At 46.1% G+C, this 27334-nt stretch overlaps 1 protein-coding gene across 4 annotated transcripts in view; it reads right to left on the reverse strand.

Annotated features, from left to right (window-relative positions):
• Window positions 1–27334, reverse strand: part of gareml (GRB2 associated, regulator of MAPK1-like) — a 179702-nt gene that overhangs the window by 19369 nt on the left and 132999 nt on the right. For 3 of the 4 annotated variants that reach the window (XM_078541466.1, XM_078541468.1, XM_078541469.1), the window contains one exon: window positions 16752–17930. In XM_078541466.1, coding sequence (XP_078397592.1) covers window positions 16752–17930 — 1179 coding nt within the window. The remainder of the gene's footprint in view (window positions 1–16751; window positions 17931–27334) is intronic. The other variant, XM_078541467.1, reaches the window with a different exon arrangement.

The following is a 27334-nucleotide window of genomic DNA, read 5'->3' on the forward strand; positions in this document are numbered from 1 at the left end:
AAGATGGCTTCTTCTGCCCGCTCACCCACGGCAGCATCAAACACATTCACCTTGCATCCAGGTAGGAATGCCGATTAGCTAATCTTGACCCCCAACACCCTTTCATCTTAGACGTAAATGGACAGTTTACAACACCACAACTGTTTACAACCCGATACATAACAACACCTTACTGGGATCGTGAGTCTACTCATTGTAAACTCAGACTGCTGCCATTGTTTCCAAGTGTAAATACCTTGCACCTTCTCCTCAGTAAAACAATCTAAGCCTTTGCTTGATCTCGAACAATCAAATCACCCAGGCTTACTGTCAGGTGGTCTTCAAAACAGGTCACATGAACCTCTTCATCTACCCTAAATTTAAAGCTACAGTCCCAAAATATAATAATCTTATAAACTTCATAAGTATAACAGGCTCACAACCACCCCCCCCACCCCACCTCCCCACCCGCCCCCCCCCCCCCACCCCACCCCCAAACAAAGCCTGCAATCAATTAGATATCATTGAACTGATGAGAAACTGCCTATTAAGGACTATTAATCTAGTTGTAAAAATTCTTCAAAAAGTTACGCCTTGTTAAATGAGGTATAACTGAATTTTTAACGACCTGCTAAGCTTATAATCACTGCGAACAGCCTCACTGGCCCTGAAAAATCCTGAAAATTTCTCCACTGTGATAAAAAAACATTCCCCATTTTTACTTTTTTTAAATAAAGTTTGATATTTCATCTTCTACCTTCAACCTCATGTATATGTTCAATCATTTATTTTGTTCTCTGTAAAATTTAATTAAAAAAGTGAAGGGTAATCAGTACATTTTACTTCCTACTTTGATGTCTGTAAGATTACTTTAATGTGATTGGTTACTTCCCTTGCTTGGCGACATCACTGTTGCTGGATACCTGGAGACCCCCTTGACTTGGCACTAGATTCGATCTAATGTTGGCAAAGGGTAAATCCATACCACAGTCACCGCTAGATCTTTGTGGGCAGCTTTCTTCCAGGTCAGTGGCGACTGTCATGACTACGCCAATGACTATGAAATCCAGGCCAATATGTCAGTAAAAAAAAGTTGGGGATTGAATATTTGTGCAATTTGTGCAAACGAATGCCCGTTGGAGGGGAAACTGCGGAAAACCAAGAAATATGGAGTAAGCATGATTAATGGCATTTTCCCAGGTGCCTCTTCTAAAGTTACAGTGGACGATAGGCAGGTCTTCTGTGCAAGTCATGTGGGAAGAATTAAACAGTAACGAATGATATACAACAAAAACTTACATTTATAAGTGGGATAAATTTTGCAAAACTCTGCTTCCAGTCTGGTGTTTCCTCGACAGAATCAGGGTTCACAGAATTAGCCCTTAAGTATTATAACCCCTTCTCTGAATGTGCTTCTGTCTAGTCAGACTTCATGTCACATGTAAATATTCAGGAAGATAACTCCAAAGTGCTTCACAGAGGATAAACAGATGGCATGGACCACCAGTTAGGGAAAATAATCAAAAGCACGGTTGAAAAGATAGGTTAAGAAAATATAGATGAATAGAGAAATAGTAAGGTTGAGGAGTTTACAGATAAAGCTGCAGGAGAGCAAGGCTGAGAATAAGGTTGCCAACTCTGAATGGACATATTCTTGCAGTTTTCATCATGTGACCTCCAGCCTTTTTTCTCCCCATCTCCAATATTTTTTATAGCTCAGTTGTTCAAAAAAAATTGACAACGTTTTCATTTTAATACCCGGACAATTTTTTCTCAGTGTTGCTCACAGCAGTGTCCAGGAATTTAATCTTCAATTCCTGATATGCCTCCAGGAAATTCCTGGAGAGTTGGCAGCCCAAATTGAGAAAGCTGAAATTGTACTACTAATGATGAACTGGGACAATGAGGCAATGCACAGGAGGCTAGAGTTGAAACAAACAGGATAGTCATCAAAGGCATTTTAACCATTTGCCGTTTTGTCCCATTAGTACCTCTGAAACCTCTTCCAATTGAAAGCCCTAACTCACTTCATTGTAAGCACAGCAAAGACAGAAGGTGAGTGAATCATCTCCAAAATGGAAGTGCACAAAGTGGAATGTGAAGGACAGAAATTAGCAGAGAAAAAAAGGAAAGGCAATTAAAGTCTAAGGACTTGTTAAAGTGGGCGTTCAAGTTAATGGGCTTTGAAGTATGCAGGAGGAAGATAAGTAATTAGGAGAGAGTCACCAATCCCACAGTCTGGAGCTGTGCCTGTGGGAGCATGAGACAGAACTACAACCCTAATGCTGATTCTCCAACCCACGCTCCTGAGTGCAGTTCCCTGATACAATCACATGATCAGTGAATTTTTCCAAAGTCCCTTAAGTTTGTGCAGCTGGATAAAAGCATTTACATGCAGACCCATCTGAAGTGCATGAAAAAAAATTCAAACCTTGAATACTCCTGTACTGCCTTAGGGAATCCATAAATAACATCTTCCTGAAAACCCAGGTCAGATGTCGGTCACTTAAAGGTTCCCCCCACCCCCCCCATCTCTTGGTTCCAGCACAACATAAATTACCCAGAACAACCCATAAGAATGAAGACATTTCAAGGGAATATACTCTATGGGTGTAGCCTTGAACGTAACCCATAGATCTGTTTCTTAAGGGATGCCTTTGGACAGCATCTTTATATTCAAGCAGTGTACTCACAATTGCGATTTAGCTAGAAGAAAACAAATGGGTTTCACACTGCAAGATGTGGGAGAGTTTTGCAAATCCATGCTGGGAGTACTCCAAATTCTGACGCTGATAAATTATAGAGCTGGTTCAAGGCTTTGTGTACAAGTCACTGAAAGATATAATTTTCACTGTTGGTTCTATCAACAATCATGTCTAACAAAATGCTGTTCTTTTACATTTCACAACCTTGAAAGTTCAGTGGCCAATCAGATAAATATTTAACATTTCATTATGTGAAAATGGCAAAGAACTTGTCCTGTTTTTTTTTAAAACATGGTTTATTACAGGAACAGTTCTTTTGAGATCTTCTCCGTTAAGTCATCCTTTATACTCTCCTGGGGCTTTTGATAAATTTTCGCACTTCACAGGGCCTGCTAAGCAAACCTTACCAAACAAACGTGACTAGAACCTCAAGCAAAATTATGCATATGCAGTGGGTTCTTTCACAATGTGTCCTTGGGCTTGTTCATTGTGAGTAAGGCTAAACTTACTTTGGCACTAACAGCCTCAACAATGTGGCCTGTTTATTGAAACACACAGATTAAATAGGCCACGAGGGCAAGGCTGAAGCCATGCTCTTCTCTAGGCAACAGGAGAACGTATTTTTTTTTAAAAATGAACTTTAATAAGGTATGTATTTGATGCTGCCAATGAGAGGCAGATTTTGCAGGAGTTTGTGTGAAAATCTGAGTGTGCAGCCTACACTTTCCCCACATGAACAACAAATACATGCATTATATAAACAACTTTAATACAGTAAGATATCTCAAGGTTCTACACAGGAGTGTGAGCCAACAATTTGACACCACATAAAGGGATATTAGGACAGGTGACCAAAGGCCAATGGGGTAAGTTTTAGTGAACATCTTAAAAGAGAGGAGAGGAGAGAGGAAAACAGGCAGAGAGGTTTAGAGAGGAAATTCCAGAGTTCATGACCCAGGCAGCTGAAGACAGGGCCACCAAAAGACAAAAAGGTGCAATGGTTTTTGTCAAGGCTCATCCCAATCACCCTCGATAATGCAGGACTCTGTGCTCTGCAGGCTGTTCCCAGGGACACACACCAAAATAAACATCAACTGCTGGTAGAGGACCATCAACCAGGTAAAAGACGTCCTCCGGTCTGCCTGAAAATTGTTGGCCTTCTAGTGCAAAAAGCTGATGGTGACTGGGTCTTGCAGACTGGCACATTCCATGGTCCAGGACTACGTGCTGAAGGACACACTAAAGCTTTGGGGCAGCTGGTGCAAAGGCTCAATGGGGAAAGTGACTATCTAAGGCCCTCTCGCCATAGTATATCGAGGGGCTAGAAACTGTGTAAAACCCCTCGGGTTGTTTGACATGAAATGAATATTGTAAATATTAACTAATTGTAAACGGAGTGAGGCAACTCAAGGTGCCACATATTGTATTGAAAGAAACTAATTTGTTTTGCATTTGATGTAATGTCAACTTTGAACAGCCATGTAATGTATTTCCATATATTTTATAGATAAGGTATATTTTTGAAAAAAGGCAATGGAGGAATGATTAAAATCGGAGATGCTCACGATGTCAGAATTGCAGGAGTGCAGAGAGGGTTGTAGGGCTGGAGGAGGTTAGGGAGAGAGGGAAGAGCAAAACCATGGAGGGAGTTTGAAAACATGGATGAGAATTTGTAAATCAAGGTGTTGCCAGACCGGGAGCCAATCTAGGCCAACAATCAGAGGGCTGATGGAGTTAGCATTGCCAGCCTTCTGCTGGGATTGCTCAATTGCTGAGACATCCATTAACTTTGAGCAACAGGTGAAGCTAGCTGTTTCACACTGCTACTATGGCAGTAGCAACACGAGGGGTATTCGCCCCTAACAGGATGCTGCTGTCAATCCAAAAAGATGTTCTGCCTATCACACAAATGAATAATGTGGTATATGAATTTCAGTGCCAGTGTGATGCTAGGCCGTATGCCCCAATGACTGGCAGAAGGTATCACACAGCGTGTCCCTTCCACTGTTCACAACGAGTAAGGTACAGACCATACCCAACCAGCCCGTACTTGCAAAACTCAAAACACAGTGTCCGACATTAGATGAGATTCCACAATTAGACACCATTTGCTAAACAATCTTCAGCATGCTAAAAAATGACACTGACAACCAGTTTAACATGTCAGTTGGGCTCGTAGTCTGGCACATGTGTGTGTACTGGAAGGTACATATATGAATACACAGGGCCCTGTTCTTTCTGTCTGCAAAGAACACGTACACACATTGCGCCTGTTTCAGCCAAACAAAATAAGTGACAGCCTTGCGCTGGTTCGTTCCTCAGTGCAATGCCATAACTAATCAGAGTCAAGCTGTCTGGTTTAAATTTCAAACAATGCTTGGCAGTTAATTGTCAGTCACCATTAACTGATGCATTCTCCATGGCAACGCCTCTACCAATTAGAGTTCACTTGCACTCTCTTCTCATACAGTATAAAATTGTTGCTTCCCCTGACATTGGTATTCTCGCGATTGCCCTGATGAGTGCAAGACAAAAATAACTTTGACAAAATGTCTTTTTTCAGCAATACTCATCCAATAAACCTAGCTCAGGATATTTATTTATGAATTTCGACTGCTTGGAATAAAATGATCTATTTTTACTACACGTCACTAATTCTGCAACGAAGATTAAAGGAATATGAGCTGGACTGGTCATACACTAGTCCTTGTGATGCTACTCTTGAGAGGTGATTTGAAATTTTGTTGGTCTCTAACAGGAGCACTGTCATCGTGTACTGACACAATTCAGCGGAGCCAACTCTGTGTAGTTTCATGCCAGAATCAGAAACCCACTTAATTGTGACACTGACATAAGTAAATCTTAAGAGCAGTTGGACATTGATTTGATAAGAAAATCAATTGAGATTTCGGAAGTAAAACAGGAAGATGTTGAGATCTTCAAATAACTGCAGACTGATTGATATATCACTGAAGCATCACTGACCCTGGGGTTTTGTATGACATGTTCAGAAGTTATCAACTTTAGTGAACCAAACCCAAGATATCTCCAATCAGATGAACCAACAAAGTTACGGCAAGTGGACAAAGAAACAATTCTCCTCCTGGTAAACTGGACATCTGCAATCAAGAAATGGCTGACACATTGTGCCTGTGTCAAGGGGCCTCTCTCATCAATTTATAAACATCAACAGCTTCTTTCTTTGGACATCATGGGCTGGCCAAATTGGCTGACATTTTCTGGTCCTGTATGTTACTAACTCATTATGGCCATAGATTAGTAACTGTTTAAAGAGCAAGTAACTGGCAGAGCTAGTAACAGTAAAGAAACCAGAGGCTCAATTTTCTGGCTGGTGAGGGGTGTGTGGGGGGGTGTGGAGCGGGAGTGGGCGTGGGCCTGATTGCCACCCACGATCGGGTCCGCGCCACCACTTTTCGCGGGCGGGTTAATTAAGGCCCAGCGCGCTTCACTACTCCCGTGCATAGCAGGAGTGGGTGGCCGGCTCAGCTCTCCGGTTCCAATGGCGACCCGGCGGCCTGTACAAAGGAAGGCCTGGCAGCCTGGGAAAGGCTGCTCACAATGGCTGGGAGAAGGCTCAGCAGAGGGGCAATGGAGGTGACGCAAGTCCGGAGGGTAGGCCAGCGAGGCAGCCCAGGCCGGAGGGCAGGGTGGGGGGGCCAGTGTGCCCCTCGCTTTTCTGATGATTGCCTTGCTGCCCTCCTCCAGGAGGTGGCAGCACGGTGGGAGGTCCTCGTTCCCAGGGCAGGAGGAGGAGGCCCCCCCACATGACCAAACGTGCCTGGGAGGAGGTGGCAGAGGTGGTGAGCTCCTGCGATGTGGTGCGGTGCACCTGGATCCAGTGTCGCAAGCGCTTCAATAACTTGTTGCGCTCTGGCAGGTTGAGGACAATGTTGGCATTGGTCACTTGACCCAGCAGATAGGCTTTCCCCCCTGCTGCCCATCCCCCCACACCCCAAGTCTGAGTGTAGTGACTGCATTGAATCATTGACGACATGTGTCCTTCGCTGGGTGGGCCAGCAGATATTGCCCATGCCGAGGTCACCCTGAGAGGGTGGTGAAGAGATGGGTTCTGCCCCCGCAGCATGTGGTACACCGAGACCCACATGACCGTTTTGGGAGCAACCTGGAGGAGCTGCACCTGGGCACAGAGCTGGAACTCCAGGACATGTCAAAGTCAGGGTGATGAGATGCTGGGAGGGGAGCTTCAAGGTGGCGTTGGCACCGATCGATCTGCTGCCCTCTGCTCTCCACATACTTGCGCCTCCTTGATATGGAAGGTTAGACCGTGTGGTGCCAAATGTGATGTAGGCAGCATTTAGCCAAAGGGGGCGGGCGGGGGAGGCAGGGAGACAGGCCCAGCATCTTTGTGTGAGTATTCGGCAGCAGCGGGGTGAGGAGGCACTGGAGCCCTGCAGTGTCCCACTCTGGCTGGGGTGGGCCGTGCGTGAAGAGAGTCCATGTGCAATTTGCACAAATCAATGCTCGTCTCTCATGTTCAGGAGAAGAATGTTCATAATGCCGCCGAGTGGGTGAGGACTGGCAGCGGCCAGGCGCAGATCGCCATTCTTAGCCACTTCGAGCAGGAGGCCCTGGATTTGGAGAGGCGCCATGTGCCCAGGTCAACTGGTGTTGGTGAGGCTGGGCTGCCACGGGCAGGTATTTATGCCCAACAGTGAGGTCAGCATTGTTCACCCAGCAGCAATGGCAGTGCTGAATGTTCAGTGATTGAAGTTTGCAACATGGTTTGACCATTGATTATGGAAGGATGAGCACATAATGATCCGGGGAACAGGGATGAACTTTGTCATTGTCTCCACGTTAACTGATCCACTGTCCTTGTTCTTCCTTTCAGCATCAGCGGAGCAGGGCCAGGAGGAGGAGCTGCAGATGCTCCTCTCACACCTGAGGGCCCTGGAGTCTCACCAGTGTCACACCATCTCTGCCAGGCAGGCACCAGCGCAGATACTAGCACCTCGGTGGGAATTAGAACATCGGCTAGTGTCCCGAGGCACAGCAGTGAGGGCACTTCACAGTCGCTGGAGGAGGTGGCAGAGACAGAGAGTGCCCATGGCGCCAGCAGTTGGAGGACAGCAGGGGACCAGGCACATGCTCAGTCGGTGCCTGATGATGAGCCTCTGGAATCGTCCGCGATGCAGGTGCAGGAAATGCGGCCGGGTGTGCGGGAGCATCTGGGGGAGATACATGAGGCTATGCTTTGCTTGGTGTCCGTGGTGGAGGAGTCTACGTGGACGATCGCTGAAGCAATGAGCCACATGTCCGAGTGCCAAGCGTCCTCCATGGAGAGAGTGGCAACTCTCGTGGAGAGGCTCCTCCAGGAGAACAATCAGGGCTTCCTGGGGATGCGTTTGGACCAGCAAGTACCTCACATCAGCACTGACCTCAGCTGGTCAGTGCCAGTGTGGGAGATGATCTGGGCACCAAGTATCCCAGCTCGTTGCCCATCCATTCACAGTGAACAGGGAGGTCCGAAGCAACCTCACGTCGGCGCAGCAGCTGCTTGTTGTCTCTGCGGGCTCCTCTCAGGGCGCTCAGGATGAGGGCGGCAGCTCCTCTGCCCCTCTCCCAGTGACTGTAGCAACCAGTGAGGCTGTGATGACTGGGGAGATGCCAGATGTGGAACTGGCAGCTTCCTCCCAGGCGGGGCCAGCACAGGCTCCATGGGCCAGAGAACATCCGCCAAGGTCATCGAGGCTAATGGGACAGCAGAGTCACCAGGCTGGCTCAGTGCCACTCCAAGCGATGGGGCAGCACCAAGACGCAGCACCTGGAAACGTAAACATAAGGCACCTTACGCACACCACGGGTTTCTCACTGGTGCTTTTGTGTTGGCCCAAGATGAGGTCTTTATGATTTGCTTTGAATTGTAACACCTTTGCCATTTTTTGGCTTAAGTTTCTTTTCTTGTGATATTAAATTCAGATATGTCACCATGGCTGAGGGTGCCTCTTTTCTTCTGCATGTGCATGGTTTACAAAAATGTTAGGAGTGATTTGTGGGACATTCAGCTTTATTAACAAGGCCCTTAGTGACTGTTCCTAACCTGGCAGATTTAGCACTCAGGTATCGAGTATACAGCCTGCAGCCCAGGCTTGTCCTGGAGATCCATGTGTGGTGTGCTTGCTGAAGGTTCATTGGATTAAAGCCTCCCGGGTGTCCCTGCCTCCCCGGAGTAGTCCCGGGTCAGCATCTACCCTCTCAGCATTCCCCTGTGCGTGCTCATCCTCGGACTCACTGCTGGACTCATCGTGTGCAGCCGCAGACAATGCAGCGATGTCTTCATCATCCACTGCGTCCCCCTTTCCAGCGCAAGATTGTGGAGAGCGCAGCATGCAACCACTATCACCGACACACGATCTGGGGGGTACTGGAGTGCGCCCCCTGAACGGTCCAGGCATCAGAAGCGCATCTTGAGAAGACCGATGGTTCTCTCCACCACAGCCCTTGTGGAGTTGTGGCTCCTATTGTACCACTGCTCAGCTTCTGTTCTTGGATGGCGGAGAGGTGTCATGAGCCACCTTCTCAGGGGATAGCCCTTGTCACCCAGCAGCCATCCATCCAGCCGGGCTGGAGCACTGAAGAGCCCCGGCATCTGGGAGTGTCTGAGGATGTAGGCGTTGTGGGAGCTGCCTGGGTACCTTGCACAGACGTGTAGAATCAGCATCCTGTGATCACACACTATCTGCACGTTCATGGAGTGGAAGCCCTTCCTGTTGACGAAGGCACCGGGCTCACCTGCTGGCGCCTTGATGGCCACATGTGTACAGTCTATAGCACCCTGGACACGGGGGAAGCCAGCAATGGCCGCGAAGCCTCTGGCTCACTCTGTCTGACTTGCCTGGTCCCAGTGGTAGTGGATGAAGGTCAATGCACACCTGAACAGAGTGTCTGTAACCTGCTTGACACAAGTGTGGGCAGCTGATTGGGAGACACTGCAAAGATCACCCACCGAGCTCTGGAAGGAGCCAGAGGCATAGAAGTTGAGGGCAGCTGTGACCTTCAGAGCCACTGGCCTGGGGTGTCCACCCACACAGTTCACAGGTCTCAGGGACAATCATCTGACAAATATAGTTGACTGTTTACCTTGAGGGATGGAGCCTCCTTCAGCACTGCACCTCAGACATATTCTCCACCTGTAAACCCTGGCAGCAGGATAGTGGCGTCTTCTGCGGCCCCTTCCACCTTGGTCTACCCCTTGGCCCTGCGCCCCTTGTGCCTGTGCCTGTCCTTCCAAAGGTGGCTCCCCTGGAGGCTGAATGTGCGCTCCTGGCCTCCTCCCCCTTCTAGCCTTCCCTTCCTCGGAGGAGGAGCTGCCTCCAGTAGACAGCTCAGCTCCCATTCCCAGGCTAAGGGAAGGCTTCCTGAAACCTGCAGGCCCAGAAAAGATTCCTCACTACAGCGTGCTGTCCTGAAGGTTGTGAGTCCAGGAAAAGCAGCTGGGATGCGTTTTGAAGTATTGCAGATCACACAGGCAAGTATCAGTAACTTTGAAAAATCAATATTTGACAGAGCACACTTGCAACCCCAGTGAGCCCTCTTATCCCGCCCATGGATGAGGTTTATACAAATGTGTCCTACCCGCCTGCCTGTTGCACCCGTGCACTGACCCAAAGATTGCACGGGCACCAAAAAATCAGCGTCGATTGAACACTAAAGGGCCTTAAGTGGCCTGTTAATTAATGGCGGGCACGCAGCAGATATCATTGCGCGCCCGCCCGACGTCACCGCGCGTCATTTTACACGCAGACGTGTGGGGCCCGCCCCCATATGCCAACAGGAAAATTCTGCCCCAGAAGTTAGTCATAAAGAAGTTATGCTGCAATGGGAGGGGAAACTGAGGCGGTGATAGGTCCATTGATACACCATTTTAAAGATAATGCACATGTGACATGTTGACATCACAATGTCCGTAAAGAATTAATCTGACTCAATGCATTTACCGGTAAGCCTCAGGAGGCTCTGGGAATCAGCAGCACACTGGGAGTCACAGTAGGACTTGGGATGCTGTAAATCTATGGAACATTGGTACCAAGATGTCCCTGTCCAAAGCTCTGCTGCTGACCTTGTCGAAGTTCATGGATTCAGGGGGAATCCCGTTTCTTGGGCATGTCAGAGACGACCAGGGGCAAATCAGATCCACCTGCACCAATGCCCCACCAGGGGATCAGGACGTCCAGGTGAAGGGACCCAGGCCAAGGAATCACCCTTGGAAAAAAGCTGTAGGTGCCCCCCCCATATAGTTTCCTTATGAAGACAGCTGCTTGAATCTTTTTAAAAAAAATTGAGGACTCCCATATTCAGAGGTTCAGCTTCAGTTCCAAACAGAGTAACCCATAATGGTGGCTGTAACGTCAAACTTATTATCCATCACAAATGCTCAGGTTCCAGTTATATAGACCTTGGGTTGTACTGTCAGTTCCTTTTTACACAGCGGATAGACAAGTGGCGGGGTCTCTTACTGATTTATAGAATGTTGGGCATGATGACATGGAGCTCAGAGGCAGACCCAAGCCTAAAACGGCAATGCCTCGCAATGGTAACACACCACTCCATTTTACTACTTTCACCTAATGTTTTACTATGCTCATGAGGGAAATTAGGGATTGTCAATAAATGCTGACCTGACCTGAAATGTCAGAAAGCTGGGATGGACTACAGCTGCAGCTGTGGATTTGCTGTGCCCTTGGACCACCCTGGGCCTTGGCTAGAGATGTCAAACTAATTCAATTCCAGTAACCTCTCCCAGGTTCACCACTATCCACAGCCTTGGAAGCTCCCACAGATAGGGTAGCACTGTGCACAAGATTAGGCAGTAGACTCAGATTGTTAGGAAGGGTGAGAGCCATGGTAGCAGCACTAGGGTCAGAGGCACACCACATTTCAGATGATAAAGCATGGTGGCACTGCAGTAGCTGCACCCAAAAAGTCTTGTTTAAATGGCCCTGGGAAATATATATGTAGGTGAAAGGAGTGTCATAGCTGATAAGTATATAGGCTGCTGCGTAAATATAGTTGGTGGTGACTTCATCCAGAAGGAAGGACTGTTGGGGAAAACATATGAGCAGATATGAAGACATAAAACATATGAGATGCAGTCTAAGGTACTAGTGCTGCTGAATTCTTTGGCTACTCAGTTTCTGAATGACTTTACGTTGGTGATGATTGGTGCCCTATTGTTCTGGCTGGCACATGCCAGTTCCTTGATAAAGACTTACCGATTGCACAGCAAACATAAATGATTCCTGACACTTTGGCCAGTGCTGAACACATCCAAACCAAAGACATTGAAATCTTTACATCACAGCGCCAATGGTATACTAGATGATGGCTCACATGTAAATGCATACCCCTCTCTGTACCTGTGTTCAGCAGCTGTTCAGGGCAACTGTCGAGATGTCTTGAGTCACAGCTGGAGGAGTTAGCCTCAGTCTTCTAAAACCAAGTATGCACTGTTCTTTGCAAGTCAAATAAGGGGTGGAATGGCAAATTACCTTAAACTAAAGATATAGTGACCGATGCTGAAGAAACAGGAATTTACCTGCATCTTTCAATGCAGATGATCATGGGTTATCTGCACATTGTCAGAATGATAGTTTTGAACATACATACGAACAGCCTTTTGGTTTATGAATGTCCCACTATTGTTTGTAGGAGCATGTCAGGTTCTGTGTGTGTGTGTGTGTGTATAATCAATGATATCCTGGACTTGGGGAATCCAGCCATGTTAAAAAAACCCAAGGCTCTTATACTATCACAGATTGTCTACAAGAAAAATAATGAAGGCGCTTGCCCTGCTTAATGTCTCTGTTAACTGCTGACTGATGTTCCGTGCACTAGCCTGGAAAGAGCTACTGTCAAAAATAATTAACTCAGGGCTGAAAAGAGGTTCACACTGATAAGGCTAAGCTTGGACTGGAGTTTAGCTGGAGAACAGCTTGCAGCACAACTTTGGCACTGGTGAATCTAAGCCATCCCAACCACTGTTATCAGAAAAGTTCAGATAATCTGTTTTTATTAGTTGACATTGGAATGTTAATGGAGAAAAGAGAACTATTCCTATATTTCTAACCCTTATGCCTATTATTTCCTCCTCTTCCCTGCTTCCTCCTAGTAACAAAAAATAGAGGGATTCCCACAGAGATCCCCATTGTGTGAAACAATGCAGCAGGAGTAACAATGAGTAACCCCCAAGACAACCAACATTTTTACATACAATTGATTAGAAGTGAAAAAATGGATTAAACAATTCATCCATAATTAAAGAAATTAAATTTGTATCACAACTATTATAAAATTGCTGGCTGTCCCTTTAAGTGACCTTTTATGTGAAGTTGCAGTTTAGTAACTTAACGCCATATTTATAATGCGTGAGTTTAGGAAGTGGCATTGCACTGGTGTATTGGCTGTAAAAAGGCACAGAAGGCATAACAGTGTAATTTTTCCTATCATTATTACACTGTCACATGATTGCCTATATCAGGTGGTAATCAAAAGACAGAAGTTGCATTTATGTGTCTTTCATGTCTTTAGTTCATTCCAAAATGCTTTACAGCCAATAAATTACTCTGGAAGTGTAGAACAGCCACAACCTCCTTACACCCATCTCCAGGCCCCGTGGAAATATATGTGATGTGCAATAAATGTTCCAGATCATCAATCCTTTTCCTTGACCATTATATGCGATGGACACAGAATATAGTTGGTATGAAAATCGGCCCTGGTCTGTGCTTTGAACCTGTATCCTTTTGTTCCTTTATTCTTTCACGAATCAACTATGGATAACAGTTTCATGGTCACCATCACTGAGATGAGCTTTCAATTTCAAATTTATTCATTAAATTTCAATTCAACTAGCTGCCAACTAACTGGTGGGATTTAAACCCCAGAGCATGAGGCTGGGCCTCTGTATTAATAGTCAAGCGATATTACCACTATGGCATCAACGCCTCTCCCCTTAGAGCTGTGAGACTGAAACTGTGCTGTTGGTTTCATATTGCTTTAGTTACATATACTGCCCCAATGCTCTTAAAATTTGTACAGTAGCTTATTACAATAATTATTCATAGTTGCCTCCATAGCTTTGCTCTTTAATAGGAAGCCAAACAAAGTAGCAAGTAGAAAATCCAAATTAAACAGATGTGGAGCAGTAGTGTCAATGATGTTAAATAGAGCATCACCATCTCACTTGATCTACTTATTGATGCAATTCAGATGTTTATTCGTAAGTTGTTATAAAAAAAGGTCATCTGTCAATTGTTGATCAATTATGAACTTAAGTTTCTGGATTGTTCTTTTTCAGTTTCCCAAATATCAAAGCAGTTATGCAAATTTATGAACAGCCCTAATTGTCATGATTACTGATAGCATGCTGATTATTTTATTGAGGCTTGCTCTAGCAATATTTAAATATTGCTACACTTGGTAAAGACTGCAATGTCAGATTTCAGATACCCTCATAAACCTTGTGTAGTTTATGGCCTAATATGAACTCTTTTGTTAAATTAGCGTCTTATTACTCAGAAGAAAGCATTCACAATTCTGCCTATATAAAACTTATCTTGGTGCAAATGCAGTGCTGCAATTGCCCAAGGACATATGTAAGAAGAATTATTATGAACTCCTGAAGAAGGAACAGGAAAACTTGGGTATAGTTTTCACTGCAGGCTATGATTGCTGAAAAACGTGTGTGTGTGTGTGTGTGTGTTGGGGATGGGGGGGATGGTGATGAGCGCTGTTTGGGGACAGACAGATCGGTCTTGGCTACAATTACTACCACCACACCCAGTTTCTTTCCCTGGACACACAGCGTGCAACACTTCTTACCTAGGTTGAATATTTTTGAATAGGTACTGAGTGAAGTACAGGACGATGACCAATACCTGTGAAATCAGTTCCCAGCATGACTCATCCACTTCTTCAGGAGAGATGTCAATTTAAAGGATTATTTTGAAAATGCAGTAAGGTACATATTGTGATATTTCTGCATGTTACTCCCACCTCCAATAAGATATGGGCAGAAGAGATTTACCCCAGATGAAATGAAGATTAAATTACAGGATTAATTTACACCTGTTCTTAAGAGTAGTCTTACTTTGTATGTTACGATTGCTGGAAAATGCGTGTGTGTGTGTGTGTGTGTGTATGTGTGTGGGTGGGTGGGGGGAGATGGGGGGTTGAGGATGAGGGCTGTTTGGGGATGGACAGATCAGTCTTGGTTACAATTACAATTGGCTACTTTGCCAAAAATAATATTCTAACTGGTAGGTTTATAAAATACTCCAAACTGTTTCACAGACTGAAATAACATGTTTTTCACTGGGTGCTACACCAACAACTTGAGAAACACAGCGAAATGTTTCTCCAAGAAGACACTTTTATCATTTTTATAGTATTGAGAGCGGGACATTTCAGACAACGTGAATGTAGAGAATATTGAAGTCCCCAAAGGTAAAAGCATCTATGATTGTCCTATTCATACAAAGTAAATAAATTTTATTCATCAAATTGATTAATTCTAGTCAGTAGTTGAAAACATCAATGGGTTGAAATTGGACTGTATGGTAACAGTAGTAAATTTTAACATTCGTTTAAAAATTCTTGGTTCAATATTTTAAACAGGTTAATACCCTGAAATAATGGGCAGAAGCACTTCTTATAAATGCATTAGTTACTCATGGAATAATTTTAAACCACACTGTACAAGATTATAATCTATTTATGTGCCACTGTTCATAAATTGCTGCTAAAAGTGCTGGAGGTTGGGCGGGGGTGGGGTTTGATAAAACAGCATTTATTACAGTATATATTATTGATTAATTCTGAAAATACTCTTAAAGTCTGTCGTCTAAATGAAGTCAGTAATTCAATTGACTGGCCCCTGTCAGAAATGAAGCTTGATGATCAATTCAGCAACTGGGCAGTGATTTGCTGGGAGGCTGTGAGGAGGAGCAACCAGAGTTTCGAGCGGCAGGCGTACATACTTGGGAAGAAACCAGTGAGCGTTGCAGGCTCTTTGGTCCATTAATTTTAATGGAACATAAAATCCTATGCAGACCATTGACTTCTGTGTTTGGAATCTAGATATATATCCCCAGCGTGCAAAGCTCCATGTTAAGGGGATGAATTCATAAAGCCTACACCGCCAACATCTCCACTTGGTGCTTCCAGCACCATTTAGGCAGGGTACCTAACATTTGAGAATTGCTAAACAAAAACAGAATTACCTGGAAAAACTCAGCAGGTCTGGCAGCATCGGTGGAGAAGAAAAGAGTCGACGTTTCGGGTCCACACGACCCTTCAACAGAACTGAAGTATAGTTAGGAGAGGGGAGAAATATAAGCTGGTTTAAGGTGGGGGGGGCAGGGGGAGAGAAGTTGAGGGTGGGGTGGTTGTAGGGACAAGCAAGCAGTGATAGGAGCAGATAATCAAAAGATGTCACAGACAAAAGGATCAAAGAGGTGTTGAAGGTGGTGATATTATCTAAGAAAAGTGCTAATTAAGAATGGATGGCAGGACACTCAAGGTACAGCTCTAGTGGGGGTGGGGTGGAAAGAGTGTCCTGTCTTCCATTCTTAATTAGCACTTTTCTTAGATAATATCACCACCTTCAACACCTCTTTGATCCTTTTGTCTGTGACATCTTTTGATTATCTGCTCCTATCACTGCTTGCTTGTCCCTACAACCACCCCACCCTCAACTTCTCTCCCCCCGCCCCCCCACCTTAAACCAGCTTATATTTCACCTCTCTCCTAACTATACTCAGTTCTGTTGAAGGGTCGTGTGGACCCGAAACGTCAACTCTTTTCTTCTCCGCCGATGCTGCCAGACCTGCTGAGTTTTTCCAGGTAATTCTGTTTTTGTTTTGGATTTCCAGCATCCGCAGTAGTTTTTTGTTTTTATATTTGAGAATTGCTGGTGTGAACCCATCCTTTGTTATTATCCCTTGCCACAGTGTGTTGAAGCACAAATGCACCATCCCCGCAATTTATCCCCTTGCGGTTAAAACACTTAAAAAAAAAAGAACTTACACTGGATCCATTTGCTATGATACTCACAGCTTCTGATTTTGTAGGTACAGGGGGTGGGCTTGGCATTCTGGATTCTCCCATTTGCAACACAGCCAAATGTGTGGAAAGAACGGGGTCCTCATTTGGGGACGCAGTAGAGTGAGGGTAGAAAGGGATGGAACTCTGCTGTGCTTTATTCTCACCCTCTGTCACCGCGCTGCAGGGATCCTTTGGGTTATCTGGGACTCGACTGGTCCACAGCTCTTCGTAAGGAATCTCAGGCTGCTCCTGAGCCCCGAAGTAATTTTCTGCCCAATCGGGTGTCACGTACTCTCGGTCCACCTCGGGCGGAGTCATCTGCTGCTCCCCCATGGAATCCCTGCAGCTCGGAAAGGTCACCTCCCCATTGCTGTGCAGCACAGCACCGCTGAAGGCACACACAGACAGCCTCTGAAACGACTGCGTTAGTTCATCTCGGCCATAATTCAGTGTACATCCCTGCAAACAAACCCTGATCCTCCGGGGGCTTGTGCAGCCATCAGTAAAGTCCGTTTTAACCTCTCGGACCGCCTTTGAGTACTCATCGGCATTGAAATGCTCCTGGCTGAACAAAGTTATCTCTCGCACTAGCTTCTCGTACAGAGGGTTGCCTCGTACCAGCCCCTCTGGCAGCACAAACCTGGGCATGTCCGAGAGCAGCAGAAAGTGCAAAGGGATAATGTCATCCTTACCCACGATGCAGCACAAGACCACGGTCTTGGAGATGATACTGACCAGTTTGTAGCGATGCCCTTCACGGATGCAGTGAAGGTCGTAGGAGTTGCGGGGTGGTCGGGAGGGGACGGTGACGTTAACCGGCAGCCGGACCTTTTCTATAATGCTGCGGATGGTGTGCTCTCCTTCTTGCATCTGTATCTCGAGGGGGCTGCGAGTGCTGAACTTCCCTCGGCACTGGAAGGGGAGGCTTAGGCTCTCGTTGGTCCTGTGGTTCATGCAGATGAGGCACGGCATCTTGCCCTTGACCTGTTTGCTGAGCGTACTCGTCTTGCCCAGTTTTCGCAGTATCGTGTTGAAGCGGGACTTTTCCTTTACACTCTTGGCACAGAGGATCTCAGCTTGGCCCATCAGGGTCAGCTCATCGCCAGCATGCAGTGTGAAATTATAAACCTCGCTATCTTCACTGAATTCACCGGACACCACCTGAAAGAAACGTAACAGATTTAGAACTGTTCAGATGGACTAATTAACGAGTAATACATTTAATACTATATTACTACATATCTCGATATCATTTAACACATAACAATAACTTCTCACATACCAGCCATTTTTAATCACTGGGTGAATGCATAATAGGGAATGAACAATCCTGACATTGACACAACAATGGGCCTTAACCAGTGCCAGTGGTGGTGTTTGCCTTGGAGGGATCTCTACATTTACTGGGCAATGAACAAGAGAGACCCTGATTCCAGCAATCAGCCATGCCACTGTGTAGGCTGGCAGGTACATATTGCTTTCAGACTCCTCCATACAACTTTTAAAACCAGTTAAACGAAATGGGATAATGTCCAGCTAAGCTAGCATGACAGAGAAACACCAAGATTAAGCAACGCCTTCTACACATTCCTTGGTGGCCTGACTGTACACTAACCAATCTCTGAAGGCGATGCATAGAAATCAAGATTAAATGCAGTCTATAAGGTCAAGCAAGGTTAGAGGGTGGGAATTGTATGGAGGACTGCCGTGATATAGGCCAGGAGAGAGAAAAATGGGAAAGGTAAAGTGGGTTGGAGGCTGCTGAGGAAGTAGAGAAAGGGTCCAGTGAGGGTAAGGGAGAAAGTAGAGAAACTAGAGCAGGATGAGAGGCTCATGAAGGAGTGAGGTTATGGTAGAACATTATAAAATTCCTCATTGAATTGCAAAGCATGCTCAAGGGGTTAAACGGTCTACTACTGTTGCTATGTTCAGAGGAGAGTAAGAGCCCCAAGGGAGGGGAATCAAAGACCTCCAAAGGACTTCAGAGCAGGGCTAAAGTGCGCGGAAAGTGACTGCATTGCTGTAACGAGTGACACAAGGAAACAGTGGGGGTTTGTTGGGGGTGTGCGTGGGGAAGCAGCCAGTTGTACTGGCTGAGAATAAATCAGTGCATTCAGCAGGAGGGAGCAGGGAGTGGCAGGAGGGAGCAGGGAGTGGCAGGAGGGAGCAGGGAGTGGCAGCAGGAACAACATTGGCTGGGTTCATGACTGACCAGTGGCAGAGAGAGGACTGAGGTGAAGCATTGACTACAACAAACTGATATTTATACAGTTTATAGTTAAAATATACATTTAAAAATGTCAAATTTTGAAGAAAAGTCAAGCACTTTTCTTGTAGGCCAGAAGACCATCATGGATGAGGGGATGCAGAAAAGGGGAAGTGCTCTGTGGTACCATCTGGTGGCCAGAACATGCAAAGTTTTTTTTAAACCACTCTCACTACAAAATTGCCCCCATGGTGTTGCACAAGTTACCTGACAGACTTGTTCAATATACTGAAAACCATTAACACAGCATCACCTAAAGGAGTAACGAGTATTGTCATTGAAAAAAGTTGGCACAGGTGCTTTTAATACATTTTGAATTGGAATGTTAATTTTAACGTACTAAGAACTGAAACACACCTTGAATTAAAATAATGTTCCTGCATCTACACTTCCTTTGGTGCAACATGTCAGACTGCTCAGGATTTTGCAATCAGACAACAGAAAACAGGCCTTAGACTCAGCATTAATTCACATTGGAATGACAGATTCTCATTTCGAGCAGCAAAAGAAGGTTCAAAACAAGCAAAGACGAGGAAAAAAAATATTCACAGTTGCTGTACATTAAAAACAAACCTGCAGAACACCACTGGGTCAGGACTTAGGAAACGTTTGATTTACTGCAGTGGAAGGAAACTCCAAACTGCAAGCCTTGAGCATGCTTTGCCATTGCCTTATGGGAATGATACATCACATTCGGTCAATTTTGCCTGTGCCTGCAGTTTGAAAGAATTATCCACTTAGTCTCATTTCCCTGTTCTTTCTAAAAAAGCCCAGTGATTTTTTTTCTCCTTCAAGTATTTATCCAACTGCTTTTTGAAAATTACTGAACCTATTTCCACCACTTTCCAGGCAGTGCATACCAGATCATCACAAATCAGTGTAAATGTTTTTTTCCTCGGGTCACCTCTGTATTTTCGTCAATTAACTTAATCTGTGTCCTCTGGTCACTGGTCCTTCTACCACCGGAAACTGTTTCTCCTTATGTACTCTATCAAAAACCCTTCTGGATTTGAATATCTCTGTCAAATCTCCTCTTGATCTTCTCTCCTCTAAGAACAACTATCTCAGTTCCTCTAGTCTCTCCACATCACCCACAAGGTCATTCTAGTCAATCCTCTCCGCACACACTCTAAGTCCTTGACATCCTTCCCACTGGGCTCAATAATCCAGCTCCTTCTTCCTACCAAAATGAATCAATGCCCCAATGACGTGGTATAGAATTGAGAATTAGTTAAGTAGGTGCACTATAAAATCCATAGTTATATAAGTTATATATATATATATATATATATATATGAGGGTCAATTGGCAAGTCATGTGTTCCCGGAAGAGTGCCATGCTTGAAGAAAGCACAGGTCCGAGAACTGGTGCTCGGTGTGATCTCCAAATGCATTTTCTTCAAGTGCAGCTCCCTGTCCAAGGCTCAGGATTAGTGAATTTACCCTTAGGTTCAAACCCACATAAAGAAGATTCTACAGTCAGATAAACTTCTGCTCTCAGCAAAATAGATCATCTGGACTCATTCGCATTCGAACTGTGTCAGCGTTTAACAGTACAATGCTGAATTCCTGCATTTCAACTTCATTAGAAAAAATGCCAACAATCTAGGTGCTACACAAGAACTCCAGCCAGATCTGGGAAAAGGGTAATTAATACAGTTCACCATTATTTTATAAATGTACTCATTACCATGAACCTTGCAAAGCTTGTCTATATTATTTAATTTTAGAGCACTATTTGTGTAATATCCCAGTTTTATTTTGCTTCAAACATGATGTTCCATTCACTTCCTAATACAAACATACACGAAACAAGGAGGAATAATATATACATGCACAAAACAACACACAGAGGAACATAATTACACCCAGGGGAACATGTATATATATATTAAATATATTCAAACAGATACAGAAGGATGAATACATGAACATACAGAGGATAAAACATATACACACAAATATAGGGCTGCAAAAGGGATCAGCATGATTCATCTGGCCAGACTCAAAGTTTAAACATTACTGTATGCTGTTCTATTTCTCATTCCTTCAGTCACTTTGTCTGCCAGTTATTTATGCAGGACTGTCCTGAATTTGGCAAGAAATAGCTGCAGTATATAAAATGAAATATTAATGGTATCTTTCTGAACATCCTTTAAATCCAGGTACATGGCAATAGAATTTTTATCATGACTGTATGACTTTGGAACAATATTTCTGAGCTTATAACCCTCTTTCCACCCTCCACACAACAAATTATTTTTGTCTGCTCATGGCCTGAATTTTACTCTCGAGGTGTACCTGAAGTTAGCGTGGCTGGAAGCAGATGTAAAACCCGCTCCAGGCTAAGTTTGCACAGTGAATGCGATCTTATGCTGGGTGGCCAATTAAGGCCCGCCCAGGGTGATAGGCGACCACCGGATGTGTTTTCCACATGCGGAGATGGGAATGTGTCGGGCGTCGGGTCCAATGGGGACTTGGCGGGGTGTTCAATAAACGGAAGAGGCAGCTCCCTGATGGCTGCCAGGAGTTGTGGGGGAGGCTGAGGGAGCTGTTTGGAACCAATCCAACAAATGTTCTGGCGTACAGACATGGCCTCAGCACCTGGTGATCATGGAAGAACTGAGGGCAAGTTGGGTGGGCACCCTACCCCCCCTGTTTCTCAGGTGAGTGCCTGGGAGTGCTGGTTGAGGAGGTCAGCGCCAGGCGGCATATCCTAATGCCCAGGCACAGCAAGAGAAGGCCGCCCCCACCTGACCGAGAAGGCCTGGACAGAGGTCACCGCCCAGGTCAGTGGGAACAACGTGGCTTCAGTGCCACAAAAGGTTCAATGATCTGCTGTGGTCAGCAAGGGTAAGTGCAGAGATGGCATGGACCTGTTCGGGGAACTTTAGTCAGGTGCCAGTTGCTTGGAACGTTCTGGGGTCTAAGAGTGTGTATGCCAACTGGCACTGAAGCCTGCCCTGCCAAGGCTGGGATGTCAGCACGATTGGCCTCAGTGCATTGCAGGGTGAGATGTGCCACAGTGACATGGCCCGCTTAATGCCTGGGTGGGAGGGCGGTTGGGAACCAGGAAAGAACCTTCAGGGAGACGGAGCAATAATGAGGCTTTCCAGTTTTGCCTGTCGGGAGGAGACATAACGCCACAGAACAATGCAGAACAGGTGGAGGAGCCAAATCTGTGCTTCCTCACTAAGCAGGAGCGATGCACTGGATCTGGAACGCCACCGGCCAGCTCACTCCTCCGGTCACGGTGAGGCGGGGTCTCGGATGAAGAGTGCAGGTGACAGGTGTGTGTGCGATGGGTACTGGAACCATAACGGGCTCCTCTCATCAGGAACTGAACTGTCGGAGCCAGAGAGCCCATTGAAGCTCCAATGGAAATGGTGCCATGCAGCAGGTCTCCACTGTCTCCTCAGCCCACCCAGCATGCAGAGTGACTTTAATGATTGAATGTACTGACCTTTTGCCTTCCTCCTGCAGATACACCATCCACAGGAGCCACCAGCGACCCCGAGGACCCCCCATTGAACTCAGACATCACACCTGCACCAGCATCACACCATCTCTCTGAACCAGGCACCAGCGCAGATACTCACACCTCAGTGGAAATTAGGTATTCAGCTCCACGGGTAATTCACAGCGGTGAGGGCACATCACACTCGCTTGAGGAGCTGTCAGGGGCAGAGAGGTCCCAGGGAGCTGACGGTGGGAGCACAGCTGGAGACCAGGACCAAGCTGAGTCCGAGGCAGATGACGAGTCTCTGGAGTGGCCCATCAGACAACAGATGCTGGATGTCCAGCAGGGTGGGTGGGGAGAACTGGCTGAGATCCATGAGGGTCTGCGCACCACCATCTCCGTCATGGAGGAGCCCATGTGGAGCAAGAGTTCTTCGTTCACCCTTAACACCGAGCACACAGCCTCCTCCATTGAGAGAGCAGTGGCCCTCATGGAGAGGCAGTGTCAGGAGCAGACTCAGGGGTTCCTGGCATTCGGACCTGCAAGCCCTCACACAGACAATGACCTCAGGAGGTCACTGCCAGTATGAGAGGTGGATGAGGCACCTAGTCTCACTGCTAGGTCCCTGTCCATCGATGGTGAGCAGGGAGGTGCAAACACATCTCACACTGGCAGACGAGCTGCCTGTCGTCTCTATGGGCTTCTCTCAGGGCACTCTGGACGAGGGCACCAGCTCCTCCACCTCTCTGCCAGTCGCTGCTGCATCTGATGATGTCGTGCCCAGCTATGGGGCTGGATGCACCCTCCCAGGTGGAGCCAGCTCAGGGTCAGGTGGCCAGAGGACAATTGCCAAGGTCATCAGGGCCACCAGGACAGCAGAGTCAGCGACTGCCTCCAACACCACTGTCAGCGAGGGGGGGAGGGAGAGTGCGCGGGCACCGAGACACAGCTCCCACAGACGTAAGTTGAAGGCACCTTGAGCCCAGCAGGTGTGTGTCATGGGTGACATTTTTTGCATTAATTATTTTGACTCTTGGTTTAGGGATGGACACTTTGTTCTTTGTTCATGTGAAGTAACATAAACATTTATTTGACTTAAATGGGCTGAGTTTGCTGGATGGTTTGAATAGCTGCCAGATGCAGCCCAGGCTTGTAAAAGTATGGTGTTGTGTGGAGCTGGCATACTGGGTTGGGTTCTCATTTATTGATTGTTAGCAAAGGAGACAGTGCCCTTGGCTTGTCGAGGCATCGATACATTGGATGCCCAGCAGAAAGTTCGCTGGATCAAAGCATCCCTGGTGTCCCTGTCTCCATGAGGGCTCCTGTCCTCTGCCTCGAGGTCCTCACCCTGCACCTCCCCAGGCTCTTCCTCTGAGACATCACTTGAGTCATCCTCCATGGCCTGTGGAGCTGCCTCGCTTTTCTCAGCCTCCAGTGGGTCCCCCCTTGCCAGAGCCAGGTTGTGTAGAGTGCAGCACGCGGCGACTATGAGGGAGACACACTCTGGAAGATACTGCGATACTCACCCTGACCGGGCCAGGCATCTGAAGCACATCTTCAGCAGCCCAATGGTCCTCTCCACCACTGCCCTTGTGGAGGCATGACTCCTGTTGTAACTCTCCTCGGCCTCAGTTCTTGGGTAACAGAGAGGGGTCATCAGCCACCTCTTCAAGGGATAACCCTTGTCACCCAGGGGCCATCCATCCACTCACACAGGAGCCATGAACAGCCTTGGTACCTGAGAGTGCCGCAAGACGTAACCATCGTCTGAGTTCCCAGGGTAATGGGCATAAACTTGGAGAATCAGTGTCCTGTGGTCACAGACGATTTGAACATTCATTGAGTGGAACCCCCTTCTGTTTACGCAAACTCCAGGCTCACCTGCTGGTGCCTTGATGGCTGTGTGAGTGTGCGGGAACTCAGCCATTACAGTGAAGCCTCATGTTCTCTCTGCCTGGCTCGTCTTGTCTGTCCGGAAGTGGATGAACGTGCAAACATATACATACAAATATATGAACAAGGAGCAGGAATAAGCCATTTAGCCCTTCAAGCCTGCTCCAACATTTAATAAGATCACGACTGATCTTATAGTAACCTGAAATCTGCATCCCATCTACCCCCAATAACCTATCACCCCCTTGCTTACCAAGAACCAATCCAACTCTGCGTTAAAAATATTCAAAGACTCTGCTTCCACCATCTTTTCAGGAAGAGATTTCCAAAGACTCAGGACCCTCTGAGTGAAAAAATTTCACCTCATCTCTGTTTTAAACATGTCTAAAGATATCATCAGTAACAAGCTTGACACAACTGTGTGCAGCTGATTGAGAAACACCGCACAGATCCCCCACTGAGCCCTGAAAAGAGCCGGAGGCAGAGAAGCTGAGGGTCACTGTGACCTTCAAAGCCACCGGCATGGGGTGTCCACCCGCGCAGCTGGAGGCGATTTCCGCACCTATCATGTGACATATTGCTGTCACTGTGTCCCTGGAGAGATGGCACTGGACCTCGGACATCTGGAGGTAGTTGGAGCGCTGCCTGAACACTCAAGACATTGAGTAGTGACGTCTTTGGCGTGCCCTCCTGCTTTGGCCTCCCTGCTGGTCCTGCACCAAGTGAGCCCGTCCCTCTCCTCTTAAAGGTCTGACCCTGGGATGCTGCCTGCGCCCACTTGGCCTCCTCTCCCTCCTGCCCCTCTCTTCCTCTTCAGAGGAGGTTCCACCAGTAGAATACACCATTAGATGGGAGGCAGGGGAGCAGTGCCTTGAAAATGAAGGAGCTCTGTGCTGCAAAACTCAGAGGAACCTTCCAGGGAAGATGAAGACCTGAGATGCTGAAAGGCAGACTTGACAATCGAATGAGTTGCCAAGAAACTCTGGGACAGCTCTGTACTCACACAGGAAAGGACTGGCACTGACAGAGAAAGTGCTGCTGCCCCGGGGAGCTTTTATCTCACCCACCCGTTTTGCCCGTGTGACAAGCTAACAATCGCATGGGCAATGTGAAATCATGGTCAATAGGCTTTTTAATAGCCTTAATTGGCTCTTTAATTGTCAGTGGGCACTGCTCTACTCTTGCGTGCACCCGCCGACCTCAATATTGCACGTGTGCACAATCACGTCGGACACATGCCCGACATCTTCTCGCACAATTTCACGTGCATTCGGGTCGGGCGTGTGCCCGAACTCGGAACGCAAGATTCAGGCCCATGTATTTGAGGAAATGTATTCACTCAAACCTACAAGACCTAGAAAATCTAACAATTAACTTCAATAAAGCTGACAACTCAAAAAATAATATACAACTGAAAACCAGCAGCAACTATGGCCACAGCATGAAAGCGACTGAATACGTCAATCATATTGATATTTATTTGAACTTCAGGATACTTATTTGTGTTTGGGATCACATTCCACAATTCAATTTACTTTTCTATGAACCACAAACTCAACAGGCTCACATTGAACCTGACTGCGGGTGGGATCGTGGGGAGACCAAGGCATCGCTGAGGGAAAGCAGACACCAAAGGTCACCTGTGCAGAAAGATAAATAACTTTCTGGAGACACTCAAAAATATTGAAGGCACCACATACATACAATCAACAAGGGGGAGATGGTGGTGCAATGGTAATGTCACCAGACTAGTAATCCAGAGGCACAGGCTAATTGTCTGGAGACATAGGTTCCAATCCCATCATGGCTACTGATGGAATTTGAATTCAATTAATAAATCTGGAATTATCAGTAATGGTAACCATGAAACAAAAACCCCATCTGGTTCACTAATATCCTTCTTTCAGGGAAGGAAATCTGCCGTCCTTCCTGGGTCTGTCCTACATGTGACTCCACAGCAACACAGTTGACCTGCCCTCTGAAATGGCCTTGCAAGGCACTCTGTTCAAGGGCAATTAGGAATGGGCAACAGATGCTGGCCCTGCCAGCGACACCCACATCGCATGAATGAATACATTTTGAAAAGTAAGCAAAATATACCTATGTTATTTGAGAAGACAATTGAAGGATGTAACAAAATCCACCACCACCATCACCAAAAAGCCTTCGGGGACAATATCTAATTGCAGTGGGTGGCTGTACAATAAGTACATTGTTATTCGTACCCCTCGTCTAATTGTTTCACTCACTCTCCGCATGAGATTGGAAAATAAAAACGTAATTCATCTTCTAAACAAATATGGATGTGGAAGCTCTTTGAAGGGAAAAATATTTGTAAAATACATGAAGAAACATGCAGGAATTTGAGCAGCTCCTCGCCAAATATGTTGCACACAGCACACTCATTAAACCGAAGCTGACTGCTCTGGGCAGACTGAAAAGATGCCCACTGCTCAGTCCTTGCACTTACTGCAAAGCACACGCAACACAACTCAGCCCTTTTCTAAAAAAAAAACACTTAGATTTTTCAATAAACAGTAACAAAGAGTTCTACACAGGGGCTGGAATCTTAATGAGAAAATGCTGTGGAGCTTTGCTAATGTGGCTTTTCATTCTGTGCTCCAGCAATGAAAAGATTCTTGTATTGTGATGAAGAAGTGGGATATACTCTCAAAGTAGTAACCCAAAACAAATCATTCTCAAAACTGATTTACAGGAAATTGTTCAACAGCAGGGACAGCATTTGTTATCCTTCCAAATGTTTGCTCATCATCGTTAAAGTTTTTCAGTAGCTAAATAAGTTGGGAAAACAGATTCCTGTTTATATAAGTAAGAATAATTGTCACTAACCCAATCTAATCAACATTACTTTAAAAGTGGCTTAATTTTTTTTGCCATTTCACAAGTTTTTTTTAAAAATTCTTTCACGTGATGTGGGCATTGCTGG

This window comes from Cetorhinus maximus, chromosome 5, assembly GCF_964194155.1.
Source record: "Cetorhinus maximus chromosome 5, sCetMax3.hap1.1, whole genome shotgun sequence".
NCBI lineage: Eukaryota > Metazoa > Chordata > Chondrichthyes > Lamniformes > Cetorhinidae > Cetorhinus > Cetorhinus maximus.